The following is a 16,655-nucleotide window of genomic DNA, read 5'->3' as shown; positions in this document are numbered from 1 at the left end:
CCTGACCTTCTCTGATTCTCAGTCTGCTTGGATCAGTTTATTGGGATTCCCCTTGAGTTCCAAGACCACCTCCCTTTTCCCTGCCCCTCTTTCCCCAACTGTCTGTTTCTCCCTCAAACTTCACCTCAGAGAGTCTATCTATGTCTGGCCCCTCTCCTCTGCTTCCTAAACAACCATCTTTTTTCCCCCGTGCCATCCCTGCTCCTCTAAGCCTCATCTCCAGTTCTTTTCTCTCCCTCAATACCAGACCAGTTCAGTTCTGTTTGTTTTAGCCTACGTAACATCAGACTTACTGTTCACAGCCTTGACCTTTCCGGCTTCCTCTCCATGTCCATCCACCACAGTCCATCTCCTACACCAAAGTATTCACACACAACCCGTCACATCGCACATTTTAATTTTTAGAGCAAAACAAATTCCACTGGAAAAGATACTGGGGTTGTCAAAGGCCCTTGGTTATCTGAAACACAGAAAAACAAACATTTTCCCCCCAATCCTATAAGTTCCCCATCTATGTCCCCCTCACTTTGTGCATTTCACCTTAATGGATCTTTTCCACCAGATTATAGACATAGATGTGGACGTCGCCATCAAACTTGGTGAACTACACAGAAGGCTTGGCTAGAACTTGGTAAATGACTTTGCCGATCTTTTTGGACCGGTCGCTTCTGGTGAACTGCACACACTGACCTGTAAAGATGTCGCCGTCAACGTCTGACTTCACCTCTGCTGAAGGAGTCTCTGGAATGATACGGAGGTTACCTTCTGCGTAATCATCCAGGAGCTGGTAGACGTATAGGACTGGATCTTTCTCGTAGGTGATGTAAAACCAGTCCTTCATGATCGGCACCTGGGCTTGGACCACCACCCTCCAGTTCTCCTTAGAGACATGTTTGCCCTCAAATTTATGCTCCACCGCTCGGCCAACCATGGCTCTTGCGAGATGTGTGTCTTTCACTTGAGGAAACACTACTTTGTGAGTCAAGACCTTAAGCTTTAAAATCCTCTCATCACTGTGACGTTCCAGTCCGTAGACACAATCAATTCCATCATACTTGACCAGATAGAGTGTGGGATTTGTTGGCAGTTGATCTAGAACGATGGCCTTCTACTGGGTGACGGGCTCATCACCTTCCTTCCATCCGTGAGAAATTCTGCAGCCCACAATGTTCCCCAGGGCCTGGGGAGAAGGCCTCCTCCTCCCCCGCTTCTGTGTGGATGGTGTGCTCATCCTCCTCAGAGACATCCTCTCCTTCATGGCTGTAGACCTAGTGTGGTAGGCCACGGCATCCTGGTCCACTGTCTTGTGGCTATCGTTCTGTGTTCAGGCTTCATACATGCCCGTGGCCTGGGTTTGAAGAGCTCGCCTGCTTAAACCAGACACAATGCTGGTGCCTCTGTCATGTGAGTGCCTGCAAGAACAATGGGGTTGGGGTGGGGAGGGCGCTGGACCAAGGCTCTTGTCTAAGAGAACTTTGGAGCAGGTGAGGAAGGCGATGGTAAACAGGTTTGAGCATATGAATCTTATTCTGTCGTAATCAGAAGTTCATAGGAGGGCTGTGCAATGGTGGAGCACACCTTTAATTCCAGCACTCAAGAGGCAGAGGGAGGCAGACCCCTGTGATATCAAGGCCAGCCTGGTCTACAGAGTTAGTTCCAGGGTAGCCAAAGCTACCCACAGAAAAACCCTGCCTCAAAAATCAAAATCTAAAGTTCAAAGGGAAATGAAAAAATGGTTCTCAACAGCTCAGAATAAGATATTCAGACACATTTCTTCAGCCCGAGGCACTTTGCCTCTGCTGAGGAACCTCTCCTTGAATGGCTAGGTCAGTGTGGGATTAAGTATCCCTGTCCCCACTTTAAGCAAGCAGAACAGAGAAAGGATAACAAAGGAGCCAGAAGGGTGGCCACACCCCTCTTCTACCCTCTAACTATGAACTATGTGGCAACATCCACAAGTGTCTGCCCAGAGACACAGCACACTAGTCCACTGGCTTTCTGTACTGTGCATCCTGACCCAGCCCCAGGTTTATTCTGCGACGCTGTTGCATCTTCGACCGCATCAAGGGATTTTATGTAGGCAACAGCCATTTAGAAATAATGTCTCCTGGGGTTAGGATCTAACTCAGTGGTAGAGCAGTTGCCTAGCAAGCACAAGGCCCTGGGTTCGGTCCTCAGCTCCGAAAAAAAAATACCAAAAAAAAAAAAAAGAAATATTATCTCCTAAAATGCACAGGCACAGAGAGGAGCTTTGGCATTTTAGTAGGATTATGAATTAGATATAGTTAGCAAAGGATAATAAACTCTTAGACTGACTAGCCTAGACCATCCGCCGAGCTCTCAAACGTGGAAGACATCAGAACATACGGTTACTCGCTGTACGAGGGAAAACTTTTATCTTTCTGGGCTACAAGGGTCCCAGTTATCTTCATAAACGTATTTACCGAGTGAAAATGTCCTAGTCGTCCAGATTCTGTCTTCTGAAACCGGTCAGTGTCCAAAAGCCTGTTGAACAATTGTGGGGTTCAGGAGCTGAACTGGCTTTCACAGCCCGCTGCGAAGATAGTGAACCCACCTTCAGGGGAGTCTAGCGCCCCCAAGTGGAAGAGAAGCGCAACCTCCGCCCTTCTCTCTGTGACATCATCCAGGCTCTGCTTACGTCATAGAAGCCCTCTCAGCCCAGTTCCTTCCCTAGTCACGCTTAGAAACGTCCAGCATCTAGGTTTTAGCTTCTCCTGTAGCCTCCTGGAGACCCAAAATAAAGTCCCCACTCAAATATTCTGATGACTCGAGTCACAGACTGACCAAGAAGCTCTTTTCATGCATTTTTTTTCTGAAAAAGTCTTTGGTTTCTGGGTCACCAACATCCTTGGTGGTTATTTTCCCAGCTCCTATCTTTCCTTTGGTTATCTTTAAGTCATTCTCCATATCAGAAATATTGCTAGCCTCTCTCTCCGAGGCAGACCACTGGATAGCACCCCAAAATTAGCTTTATCAAAACCCACAATTAGAGGAGGGCCATTTTTATTCAAACAAAGCTGGAATTTGACAGGATTAAATACCTTGTATTGAAGTCAATGGCAATCATGAATTATGGATTCTTTGTAAAGAGCGAGGAAAAATTAGCTCCTGGACCTGCTTCCAAAGTTGGGATAAACTGATGACAAACCCGATATCGACCAGTCGTATTTTAAATGTCTTAAAATTAACCAGCACTTCAGGTCAAGGAATTTATTAGATCAAATGCAGCAAAACAGGATGAAATAGATGACGTAATTTTGTTTTTGAAATATGGGTAGACAGAATACTGGATGCAGGTAAGTGTGGAATTTACCTGTAAATTACAGGGCACTTTAATAGTTTGTGTCACATAGTTCTTCAGATGTTCAAAAGGATTCTTTTCAGAACCCTCCCCTGTCCCCACTACACTCTGACCCTCCCTTCCCTCTCCCCAGTAATTCCCTTCCACATTAACATTATAATTTTTTTAAATGTACTTAGAGCTTAACAACTTATGCAAGCTTTTTAAAATCTGTCCACTTTTCTAAGTGCACCGTCTTCTTTTTCTTCCTTCTATCCTAGTTTTAAGCACATTTTCCTTCACACTTTGAGTTTTCCTCTCTCTCTGCTCTTATGACTCCTCTGCCATTATGTGACTGTTGTCCACTATGTGGCTGACCTCAATGTGGTGTTAACTCACATGACATGAATTTTTCCCCCTTTTCTCCCCTTCATCTTCCTTCTCTAGGCACCTGCTGAGATTTACAGCCTTGGGCATATTCTTAAGCCTGGAAAGCACACACACACACACACACACACACACACACACACACACGCCCACGCACACTCACACATACACACATACACACAGAAACACTCATACATACACAAACACACAAACACACACATACATACACACACAAACACACACACATGCACACCCAAACACACACAAAAACATACACATATACACACTCAAACACACAAATACAGTGAGAGACAGAGACAGAGAGAGACACTGTGAGAGACAGAGAGCCCATGAGGAAACATGTAATATCATCTTTCTAAGAACAATAAACAGAGACAACTTTCAAAAAAGGGAAAAACAAGTAGGCAACAAGAAGAACAATCACGTCATAACCGTCAACTTGAGGAGGAAAGAGTTTGTCTCACTCTATTTTCTAGGTACTAGTCTGTTACTGAGCGACGTTGGGGCAGGAATTCAGGCAGGACTCTGGAGGCAGGAAAGGAAGCAGAGACAACTTAGAAATGCTGGGTACTGGATTGCTATCCATGACCTACTCAGCTTTCTCTCCTTCTCATACAACCCAGGGCCACCTTCATAGGGGATGACTCTCCCCATAGTGGGCTAGACCCTTCCACATCAACCATCAAAAAAAAATCCTTACAGATGTGGCCATAGGACAATCTGATGGAGGCAGTTCTTCAACTGAGGCTCCTTCTTCCCAGGTTGAGTCAAACTGATAATAAAAACTACCCAGGACCCTGCACATCCATTCTGATTGCCACACTGTGTGCAATAGACAAGCCATTGGAATACCCTTAGCTGTTGATCACTGGATGAATGGCTTAAAAAATGTGATATACATTGATGTGATTCTCATCTATGTGTAAGAGCAAAGGGTTTTGTTCTCAGAAAAACCGATGAGAGTGTAAAACACAATATGTTAAGTGAAACAAGCCAGACTCAAACAGACTATTGTGAAATTTAGATTTTAATAAGGGATATTATGTGAAAGGGGGCATTTAGGAAGAGGACGGGGAGCAGGAGGGTGTGTGTGTGTGTGTGTGTGTTTGTGTGTGTGTATGTGAGTGTGTGTAGGTAAAAGTGGAGGTGAGTTGTGAGGATGAAGATGGCTAATGTACAGTATAAACCTGTACAAGGAGTCACCAGCAAGCCCACTGACTTGTACATTTAAAGCACATCGATATAAGAGAACTGAGTTTAAACAATGTATTGATTAAATTGGGGGCTTATAGTTTAGAGATATCATAAAGTTTATTCATATTTATCTTCCCACAGGTGGCTCTTGCTGTTTCGAGCTTGATACTGGTGACAGGATATGGCAGTGAGCTTTGGTGTCTCTACCTCATCAATCACCCGGAATTCACGTCATTCAGTGAGGCTACCATGGGGAAGGAGGTAGTTAGAGATCTTAATTGAACAGGACGTGGGAAGAATAATGCCCACCCCCACTATAGATTTCCAAATATTCACCCTCAATTCTGGTTTGAATGTGTTCTCCCAGAAGTAATTTTCTGAAGATGAATCCCCAGTGGGAATGTAGTTGTGAAGAATTGATTAGGTCAAGAGGGATGCGACCTACAAATAAAGATCCATTAATGATGCTATTGTGGAAAAAGGTTCAATTATGAAAGGGAGTTTGGCTCCCTGTCTTGTATTCCTAGCCCATTGGATCCCTTCTGTGGTGACAACATCTCACAAGAACTTCTTCCTCTGCCGATGGTCTCTTCATCTCTGATTTACAGGCTTCTGAATCAGAATCATACAGAATCTGCATCATTATAGACTAGCCAATCGGTGACATTCTGTTTGTCCATACATGCGTGAATATGACTCAGAATTTTGAGCAACCATGTCATATGGGAAAACGAAACTGGCAGAGAGTAATAGGTTGTTAGTGCTGACTGAAGACAACATGGGTTCAGGGTTAGCGTGTGTGCTCTTCGTGAAAGAAACACCACAGAGGAAGAGTGTAGATTGGAAAGGTGCAGCTTGGGAGGGACTCAGACATCTACTGTAGGCCTTGTGCGGAGAAGGAGCCATTAGGGAAGGGGAAAGATTGCGAGGGATAGCTTCAGCCACTGCTTTTGGCTAGCAGAACCCTGTTTAGAATCCTCATCTTCGATGATGTAAAAGAAAACTGCCTGGAGTCAGTTGATCCATCAGTAACCATCAAGAGTGTGTCCACTATTCCAGAAGGACCCAGGAAAAAGCCTGATCATGGAAGATCCTTTGCCTTCCAGAGATGGAGACTTCTCCCCGGCAACACTGGGCAACCCATCTACGTCGGTAAGGGCATCCCACTAAGTCCAGATCAGTGGTCCTTAACCCTTGGATTGAGATCCCTTTGGGATCTCACATGGCCCTTGCACAGGAGTCACATATCATATATCCTGTACATCAGACATTTACATTACAATTCATAACTATAGCAAAATTAAAGTTATGAAGTAGCAATGAAATAATTGTACAGTTGGTGGAGCTGTATGAAAAGGTTACGTTAGGAAGGTCGAGAACCTCTCTTCCTGATTCCTCTAATATATGCCTGTCGGTGTGGACTGGAGGTATAATCCCTTTTATTCAATCAGGCAAATCCAGAAAAACCAAAACACCACCATAAGGTTATGAAGGATACACAGCCACTGCACCCACAGTGTCAGGACTGCTGACATCTTAGACAAATGATGTCAAAATGGAAATCACGTCACACCATGACCATCCCCCTAAATGAAAAGCAGAGGAGAAAAAAGAGTTCCCTGGTGGTGGCACCAAGAGAAAACCCTTGTCAGAATCATCAGCAAGGATTTTAAAGCCAGGATTCAAGCGTTGTCAATGAGAAACTTCCAAAACAAAAGGATACACGTCATCTTGGTGATGTAATAGAAGAAACAAGAGAAAATCGAATAGGAATCACTGAATTAAAACAAACACTAAGAGTAGGAATTAAAGGCATGTCTGGGCAAGATGAACAATGAAGTGGAGTTTAGAGCAGGCAGAAGGGGCTGGGAAGACAGCTCACTGCTTAGGAACACTGGTTGCTCTTGCAGAGGATCAGGGTGCAGAGGATCTGATGGACTCTTTGGTCAAAACACACACACATACACACACACAAACACAAACACACCCACACACACCCACTCACATACACACACACACATACACACACAAACACACACAAACACACACTCACATACACACACATACACACACACAAACACAAACACACACACACTCACTCACATAAACACACACACATGCACACACACAAACACACAAACACACACACACACACACACACACACACACACACACACACCCCAAAGAGATAAATAAAAAAAAATTAAAAAAGAAGGACCCAGGTATGCCCCTTTAATCCCAGCACTCAGAAGCAAGCTGATCTCTGTGAGTTCAAGACCTACCTGGTTTATACAGAGTGTTTCAGGCCATCCCTACCTACATAATGAAACCCAGTGTCAAAATAGAACAGAAAAGAGTGTTCTATTTATTTCTGATAATGTAGGCAACAGAGAAACTATTTCTACAGAGAAAGAACTTATTGTTGAGAGAATCAGTGGGCAGGAAGGAGACCCCAATTCTTTGTGTCACTAACTCCATCACAGCCTCAGCAGGAAGCAAGAATGGGTACAGTTAAAAAGGAAGGAGGGTGATTAAAACAAAAGCTGTGGACCTGGATCAGCCCATCAGCAACAGAAAACCAGCTGGGATGAGATGGCTTCACCAGCCAATGTCTCTGACTGACAGTCCCTATTAGCAGCAGGATGATCTTTTCCTTCAAGTACCCTGGACTTTTCAGACACTCAGAAACCACAGAACAAATTGTGGCAAATGCCTAAGAAAGGATGTCTTGTGGGACATGTTTCTGTATACAGGTTTCATGTAGCCCAGGCTGGCCTCAAACACACTATGCACCCAAGGATGATATTGAACTCCTGGTTCTCCTCCTGGTAATGGGACTATGGGGATGGACCACCACACCAGGCTGATGAGGTACTGTAGGTGGAGCCCAGAGCTGTGTGAGAGCCAAGTGAGCACTCTGTCCACTGAGCTGCATCTCCAGCCCCTCGGGATCTGTTCTGCTAATACAACAAAACTAAAATAGACGTCTTCAGTGAGAGACAACAGGAGTCTCCCAGTCCAGAAACATTAAATCACACATTCACAAGTAATACAGATGTCAAGAAATAATGAAACTATGTAACAGTAAGAAAAAAAGAAGATAGGAAACATACTATCAAAATGTGTGAGACATATCTATGGAGGTGCTAAGAGGAAACTTTATTTACAACACTAATTCTTAGATTAGAAACAAAGACCAGCAACCTAATTTTTTATCTACACTAGAAAGTAAGAAAATAATTAATTCAATGAAAAAATAATTGTTAAAATGAAGCCCAAAACACTAAACACTAAAAATAAGAAATTAACAAAAAAAAGCCAATAAAACACAATCAGTTTTTTTTAAAGCAAAGAATTTTATTTTTACGTCTCGATTAGACCTAGATAGAAAAATATAAGATCCATTCTGTTTGGCGATTTAAAAAAATAAAAAAAGAAATTGCCGTGTTTTAGAGTTTATGCAGAACACTGAACCTGGTACCGCAGACAAAAATTAAAAAAAAAAAATATTCATCGTTTAAACTCTTTTTTTTTTGGTTCTTTTTTTCGGAGCTGGGGACCATTTAAACTCTTTTTAATTACAGTGTTTATCCTCAACTTGTCTCTCCTATAATCTGTTTAGTATCAGACACGATTTCCAGGGTTGCCATATGGAGATTGTGCAGTGTTGAAATGGAAGCACAGCGTTGTATTCCCAACACAGACTCTGGTTGAGAACATCATTGTTTTTCTCACGAGGAAACTAGCACAAGATCCAAGCCCAGTCTCCCGAGGCGTTGTCCCATCTTAGAGACAATTCTTCAGACAGCACTTCCCATGTGTCATATTTTTCTGCAAAAATCGATACAGACTTGTTTGCTGCACTGTTTGGTTTGCCGTGCTGCTTGGGAGATCCTGGACCATCAGACATGATGAAACTTCTTGCCCACACCCCCAAACTACAGCACTGGTATCAGTGTAGAGGAAATAGGAGAGACAGAAACGAAAAAGGAAAAAAAAATACAACCTGTTGTTTTTTGGAGAAGAGTCATGTAAGTAGGCCAAGCTGAACTTGGACTTTCTATGTAGCCCAGGATGGCCTTGGACTTAATATGTAGCCCAGGCTATCTTTGGACTTACAATGTAGCCCAGGCTGGCCTTGATTTACAATATAGCCCAGGCTGTATTTAGACTTACTATGTAGCCCAGGCTGGCCATGGACTTACTCTGTAGCCCAGGCTGGCCTTGATTTACGATGTAGCCCAGGCTGTCTTTGGAATTACTATGTAGCCCGGCTGGATTTGAACTTGTGATCTTCACGAGTATTGAGAATATAGGAATGCACTACCACACTCAGCTTTGTATCTGTTATTATAAGTGACTCAGTTGTGTCCCCTCATTTGCCAGCCTCCCTCAACATCAACTACAGCATCCACAATCACCCACTAGGATAATCCCATCCTTTAACTCATCTGTTAAGGTCAGACTTTACAGAACAGAGAGTCAGCAGGGTCCTCCTCCTTATTAGAACACATTTGTGTGGCGGGATTTGAGTGATTGTTTGAGTGAGCCAGTCATACCTTAACCTGGTTCTGATATTATGATCAAGACAAAAAAAAAAAAAGAAGAATAAGAAAACAAAAGTAAAGGAGATGGGTCCAACACCAAGACTTGAACCTTAGCAGGTGAGGAGATGGCCCACAGGTCTCAGGTAAATGATGGGCAGGCTTTGTGTCCCACATAGAATCCCAGTCCAGGGAGGTAGAGATAGGGCAGATCCCCAGGGCAAGATAGCTGTCAAGACTAGTCATATTGGTGAACTCTGGGTTTGACTGAGAAATGCAGCTTCAATGAATAAGGTAGAAGAGAAATGGATTAATCCCTACATTATACACTGCACGTGCACGTATGTACACACACACACACACACACACACACACACACACACACACACACAGATACAGACACACATACACAGGAACAAAAAAAAAAAAACCTTGGACTTAAGGCATTGCCACCACTGTAGTAGCACATAGTAGGAAGTGGGGATCTAAATAAGTGTTCCTTTCCACCCCCACAAAGACCAACATACTTATGAACCCTCAGCCCTGGATCTGTACAATCTGCTGAGGACTCCCATATGTTTAGTTTAGTCTCCTCGCTCTGTAACATATTCTGGTATTCTGTTTCAGGAATCCTGAGCTGGGGCTCGGCTGACTTGAGTCTCACTCCCAGTCTTGCATCCAAGACAACTTTCAGCTGCCATGTACTGATCCTTGGAATTCCCTGCCAAGGTACCCTGACTTGCATTTCTCACGAGGCCACGCCATGAAGTCAGAGAAAGTGCAGCTGTCTTACTCTGCCATTTATTAGCTTAGAGTATTGGGAAATTGGCTCGACATTTAAACCTCACTTCCCTCATGTATAAGTGAGCAGGCGAACAACTCCAGTTCATCAGATCTACATTAGGAGTGAGTTAGAAAAACACATCAAAACAATTAGTGCCAATGTGTTTTATGAATGATAAGCAGTATTATTTATATTATTTGTAACATAGGATATTATTGTTCTTGGAACGTAACAGTTTCATTATCTTTGCAAGGATGATGCGAGGAAAGCATCTAGGATGCAGAAATGCTTCCTTTTTTGCTTTATTTCCAAGAAGCATTTCTTTCTGATCCAATTATTATTTTTTTTGGTTCTTTTTTTTTCGGAGCTGGGGACCGAACCCAGGGCCTTGCGCTTCCTAGGTAAGCGCTCTACCACTGAGCTAAATCTCCAGCCCCTAATTATTTTTTTTTAAACTTACTTTCCACTCCATCTCCCTTTAGGTGATTAGGTTAGAACGTGGTTTGGTGAGAGGGGTTATAAAACAGGTTACAGAATATATCTACAAGATCAACTGTTGAGTTCAGTTGAGGCACCCTCCATGGATAAGCCATGCTCCCCCTGAAGCTATTGATTTCTTTTCTTTTTTTTTTCATTGATTTCTTGTGATGGCTAGTCTAGGAGGAAAGAACCTCTATCGAGGAGCTTCCTCCATCAGATTGGCCTTGACTATGTCCAGGTGGCATTTCCTTGACTGTTCACTGTTGTAGGAGAGCCTGGTCTACTGTGGGCAGCACTGCCCTATGCGGGTGGGTCTGGACTCTGTAAAGGTAGTTGAATGTGAGCTTAGAAGCAAGCCAGTGAGCAGTCTCTGTAGTTCCTGTTTCACAATCCTGTCTTGGTTTTCCTTGATGATGGGCTGGAAGAGATAAGATGAAATAAAGTTTTGCCTTCCAAAGCTGGCTTTGGTGAGTGTATTATTCAGAACAATAGAAAACCAAAATTAAGCAAAAATCACAGTCCCAGATGTGGGATGTCTTCCTGAAAGTTGCTGACCAGCGAGATTCCAAAAGCCCTCACAACTTTACAGGTTGTTGCCATTGATCTTCGTAGCCTTCCAGAACTTGATGGTAAGACCCTATTGCTGAGGACACTGAATCCTTTTGGTCACAGAACACAGAAGGGTCAATCTGAAGCTTAGGTGGAAGCATCTTCTAAAATGGCTAGCCTCCCTGGTTCAAGAAAGTGTTATGTAGGCTTTCAGGGGAGAAAATCATCTACAACCTTACTTGGGGGTGAACCATTCAAGCTAAAATGTCAGGCAAGATGTGCCCCTAATGTGTTAGTGGCATCGCAGTCATGGGAGCAACCAGTGGCTTTCCAATCGCATGCAAGGCATATGCCACACAAGGGAATACACACCAGGTTCTATAAACTGGTCAAGAACCTATGGTTATGGTGATATAGGCCCTATGAAAGGACCTAATGCTAAATACATTGTCGAACTTCCTTCCAAACATCCATATTTGTATCTACAGATCAGCGATGCACTCATCTCTCATCAGACAAGAAGCCTTTGACTACCATGGGCAGAGACGTACAGCTGGACAAATTGCTGGGAATCAGTGGTGTTGGACTGTTCAGGTGGAAATAGGACAGCTAAGTCTTCTCCTCCACAGCTCAGAGAACATCATGAAAGAGTGGGTGGAAGGAATATAGGAACCAGAAGATGGGGAAGGGGACAGCAATAGGATATCTTTCAGATTGGACCTAGTCATTGAACTCTTAAACTGATGGCGGCTATGGTCATGGGCACAAGACTGGGCCCCTCAACACTTCATCACAGATGGGCGATGCCATAAAGAACCTCCCCTCCCTTGGCAATCAACTTTTATTGGAGGAGGGTTCTATCCTGCAGGCTTAGATTTTTCAAGACCTACTTTAGTAAGAGTTTTTACACCCTTTTACCTTCCTCTAGCCCACCACCCACCAGAGGTAGTGGAAAGGAAAGGATATTAGGGCGAACAAAGGACGATATGGACCTGCTTAGAAATAGTTCTCTGGGAGGATTTCAATCTTCATCATCGGGATATCAGTTCAGTTGACATGAGTCAGCTGAGGTAGGTCGATCTACTTGCAAACACCATTCACGAATCACCAAGGACAGTTCAACCCAGAAGAAATTGCTGAACTCTTCCAAGTGGCCTGGGTTCGAGGAGGCAGCCAGAAGCCACCACAATGTCACCACAAGAAGTTCTCTGGTGCTTTTCTCTCTACAAAGCCATGACAAACAGTGGTCAGTGAAGAAGGAAAGGTGAACCAATGCCACAGCATGGTCCATGAAGACCAGTGTCATCAAAGTCCATTGAGCATCAGCGAAGAGTGGCAAGGCTAGCCAATGCCGTGGGGTTGCCCAATGTTGTCCAGGGTTATACTCGTAGCCTTTCTAAACATCACGTGCCCTTTTCCCAGGCAGAGACCAGAAACACCATGTGTTTGTTCTCACCAAAACATCCTCCCCTAAGACAGTTTCCAGAACAACATCCATGACACAGTTGAGTCTCCAAAGAAACCAGAAATTTCTGCTTCACTCCCTTCTTCATTCTTGTACCCGTAGATCAGTTGTTCTGTCGAATTCCTCTGTACTCATGTAATTAATTAAACTTAGGGACTGCACACAGAAAGGAGACATGTAATAGGAGGGGGGACTTATTCAGAATATCGGTGCCAATTGGAGAGGGAATGGCGTGAGAGAAGGGGTTGACCAAGGGGATGACGGAGGAGGATGAGGGAGGAAGCAAGGGAGAACTGAAGGAGGGGATGGGAGAATGAGGGAGGGGGATGAGGGAGGGGAATTGGGAAGGGAAATACAGAAAGGAAAGGTCTAAAACTCATTATATAAGTATATGAAATTATTAAACAAGAACATCAAAACATCATTTTTTTTAAAAAAAAGTTTAATGTTTCTCTTTACAGAGGGTCAATCATTATAACTTAGGGCTTATTTTGTTGGATCAATTTTGTCTTTAAGTTTTTTTAGTTCCTTGGAGCAAATAGTCAGATGTGAAGTTTTATTTTGAGTCTGTGCCGTCCAGGGTTTTGTGTGAGTGAAAAATCAAGTCAGTAAACATTTTGTATTTATCGACGAAATCCCACTGAGTTCTTTCCAGTAATTTTCCTTTTATCACAATCCACCCACAGCCCTTCTCAAAATGCTGGCTGAATTAAGTACCTGCCTCTGAATGGGACACAAGTTCAAACCAGTGGAAGTGGGAAAAAGCAACTAAGAGCAAACAAAGTAACAAACAGCAAAACCTCTTCCCTCTGCATCTGGGATGCCATTTTGTGGTTTTGGAGAGTCTCCTACATTGAACAAAATGAAAGAGTAGAGTCTGAGGTGGTGTTTAACTTAGTGAAGAAAGGCAGGCATAGCTGCAAATCGGGGGTAGGTGGGGGTAGGCTGACAGGGCGGTTCCTCTCTTGATGATGTATGTAAACACCAAAGCTGAGCATGAAGAGAACCTCCAAGTGAAAACAGCTTTGCCAAAATTTATGAACACAAGAGCGTTTGTATCACACCGACTGAACACTCACAGAAATAAATCACACCACACGTCTAGTAGGCGTGTTTACACACACCAAGTGGTGCTGTGTTTGGGGGGCTTTATAAACAATGATTGTGTGTGACTGGAGAGGTGTCTTGGTAGTTGAGAACCATTACTGCTCTTGCAGAGGACCTGAGTTCAGACCCTGGCACCAACATGGTGGCTCACAAGCATTGATTACTCTTGTTCAGTTCTGTGCCCTGCTCCTGTCTCCTGTATTGGTGAGTACACATGTGGTCGTGAGGGAAACTGACTTGAGCCTGTGGCCTCCCATGTTTTATTGACAGCTATACCTGCTTTTCTTCCCTATGTTTCTTGTGGCTTCTGTATATGTATCTTTTATACAGATTCATAAAAGCAAGGGAAACAGCCATATATGGAATTTAAAACAGGAAACAAAGAAAGAAAGAAAGAAACAAACAAACAAACAAACAAAGAAACAAAGGAACAAAGAAAGAAAGAAAGAAGGAAAGAAAGCAAGAAAGAAAGAAAGAAAGAAAGAAAGAAAGAAAGAAAGAGAGAAAGAGAGAAAGAAAGAACAAAGAAAGAAAGCTGAACACCGTCCAGGTCTGCAATGTGACCATCACACTCCAGTTGCTATGCTTTCCCCATCATGATGGATGGTACCAGCTCAAACAATGCGTCAAAATAAACACTTCCTGACTCTTTTTTTATTGGAATTTTATGTATTTAAATTTCAAATGTTATCCCCTTTCCTGGATCCCCTCTCTCCCATTCTCTCTCCTCCTGCTTCAGTGATGATGCTTTTCTTCCCACCCACTCCCATCTCAACACCCTGGCATTCCCCCAGTTTGGGGAAATGAGCCTTCAGAGGACCAAAGGCTTCTCCTCCTATTGATGACAGACAATGCCATCCTCTGCTATATATGTGGCTGGAGCCGTGGGACCCTCCATGTGTCCTGTCATTATCCCTCCAATCATGGGTTATGGGCTGTCATGCAGGTGCTGGTAATTTCACAGCAGGTACCGCTTCCCACAAAACTATCTCCCCAGCTTGCATTTTATCCATGTTTCTGGCATGCTGGAGAACCTGTATTTTGTTTATTTGGCCCATAACTAGACGCTCTTTCTTGGAATATAAGTCAGTGATCTACCTTCCTAATGCTGCCCCTTTAACACAGCTCCTATGTTGCTACGACCCTTGATGACACAATTATTCTTGTTGCTTCTTCATAGTTGTAATTTTTCTTCTGTTATGAATTGTAGTCGGTAATCATTTTGGATACTGAAGTTTGTCAAAGGGATCGTGACCCACACACAGGTTGTGAACCGCAGCTATAACCAGTTGGTGGCAAGATATTTTTGAAGGACAACCTGGGGAAGACAACCGCCAGCCCTGGGTCCTAAGGCCATCGTTTTATGGACTTAGCTCACCTCTTCACCTCCTTAAATATGGAGTCATGGGAGGAGCGTTTGTCACTTTGAATAGAACAAACCTTAACGGAGACACACGATGGTTCGTTGTTGTTACCATTTTGTAATTTCCTGCCCCAAAACCTCACATTTTAAACATCATCGAAAGCCAAGAAAATAGGCATAAAGATCTGTCTGTGTGAGGCACTGCCCACAATTCATTTCGTTCACCTGGGCCTCAGCTTTAGAAGACTGCAATCATCAGCCATTTGAGACATCCACTTCCTGCTCATGTTTTGTGAAGAAAAAAAATGAAGCTAAATAGAACAATAGAGATGGAGTGTACAGGACGGGTAGTGGGTTTAGAGCTCCTAAGGAAAGCTCGCACACAGTGAGGTGTGTCAACACATCTCAGCTGACTCAGAAGCAAACAGGTGAGGACCATAGGAAGCCTTGGGCATGAGCAACAGGGATGAAGGTGTCTTTCCAAGGCAGCGAGACAGAGCAGAGCATCCTTCCTTGGGCTAGTTGAAGTGAGGAAGCTAGTGGTTCTTCACCTAAGTCATCGCACGCTGAGCCGACTCGTGAAGTTCTGGACCCGTCACTCTCCAGTGCCTGAGGTTGAAATGCCGCCGCCCCCCCACAACCCCCATAGGAACAAGCACTTGTTCCAAGGAGAGGTGCTTGGAGACGTCATTCTTTGAAGCCATGTGTTCAAGATTCTTTCCGACCTTTTCTTCTATTCGTTTGAGTGTTTCTGGTTTGATGTGTAGGTCCTTGATTCCCTTGTACTTAAGCTTTGTACATGGTCATAAAAATGGGATAATTTGCATTCATCTACATGCTGACTTTCTGTTGAACCAGCACTATTTTTGGAAAAAGCTATGTTTCTTCCTTTGGATGGTTTTATCTCCCTTGCCAAATATCAAATGATGGGTGCGTGGGTTCATTTTGGGGTCTTCAATTCTATTCCACTGGTCTATCCATCTGTCTCTGTATGAATGCCATGCAGTTTTTATCACTGTTGCTCTGTAATTCTGCCTGAGTTCATGGGTGATGATTCCCCAGAAGTTCTTTTATTGTTGAGAATAGTTTTAGCTATCCTGGCTCTTTCTTATTCCAAATGAATTTGCAAATTGCTCTTTCTATCTCTATTAAAGAAGTGAGTAGGAATTTTGATGGATATTGCATTGAATGTATAGATTGCTTTTGGCAAAATGTTCATCTTGACTATATTAATCCTGTCAATCCATGTACATGGAAGCTCTTTCTATCTTCTGAGGTCTTCCTCAATTTCTTTCATCAGATACTTGATCTTCTTGTCATACAGATCATTCACCTGCTTGGTTAATCTCACACCAAGATATTTTATATTATTTGGGACTATTGTGAAGTGTGTGATTTCATTATTTTCTTTCTCAGTCTGTTTATCCATTGAGGAGAGGAAGGCTTCTGGTATGTTAGAG

At 43.4% G+C, this 16,655-nt stretch overlaps 1 protein-coding gene across 3 annotated transcripts; it reads right to left on the bottom strand.

The window, feature by feature from the left end:
• Positions 1-380: 380 nt before the first annotated feature.
• LOC134486247 (Y-linked testis-specific protein 1-like) lies at positions 381-2,579 on the bottom strand. 3 transcript variants are annotated; one of them, XR_010065080.1, is made up of 3 exons: positions 2,445-2,579; positions 541-1,412; positions 381-460 (listed from the first exon to the last, which is right to left on the bottom strand). XR_010065080.1 is itself a non-coding variant. In XM_063285168.1 (3 exons), exons 2-3 carry the CDS (start codon positions 929-931, stop codon positions 402-404), a joined length of 300 nt encoding a protein of 99 aa, XP_063141238.1. In that variant the 5' UTR covers positions 932-1,412; positions 2,445-2,579; the 3' UTR covers positions 381-401. The 3 variants fall into 3 exon arrangements, 2 of the variants coding, with proteins under 2 accessions (XP_063141238.1, XP_063141237.1); XM_063285168.1 differs by having other exon boundaries at positions 691-1,412; XM_063285167.1 differs by having other exon boundaries at positions 381-1,412.
• Between the last annotated feature and the right edge of the window lie 14,076 nt (positions 2,580-16,655).

Source organism: Rattus norvegicus, chromosome 3, assembly GCF_036323735.1.
Source record: "Rattus norvegicus strain BN/NHsdMcwi chromosome 3, GRCr8, whole genome shotgun sequence".
Classification (NCBI taxonomy): domain Eukaryota; kingdom Metazoa; phylum Chordata; class Mammalia; order Rodentia; family Muridae; genus Rattus; species Rattus norvegicus.
Note: the sequence above shows the minus strand (reverse complement) of the source record. Positions and strands in the feature narration are given on the sequence as shown.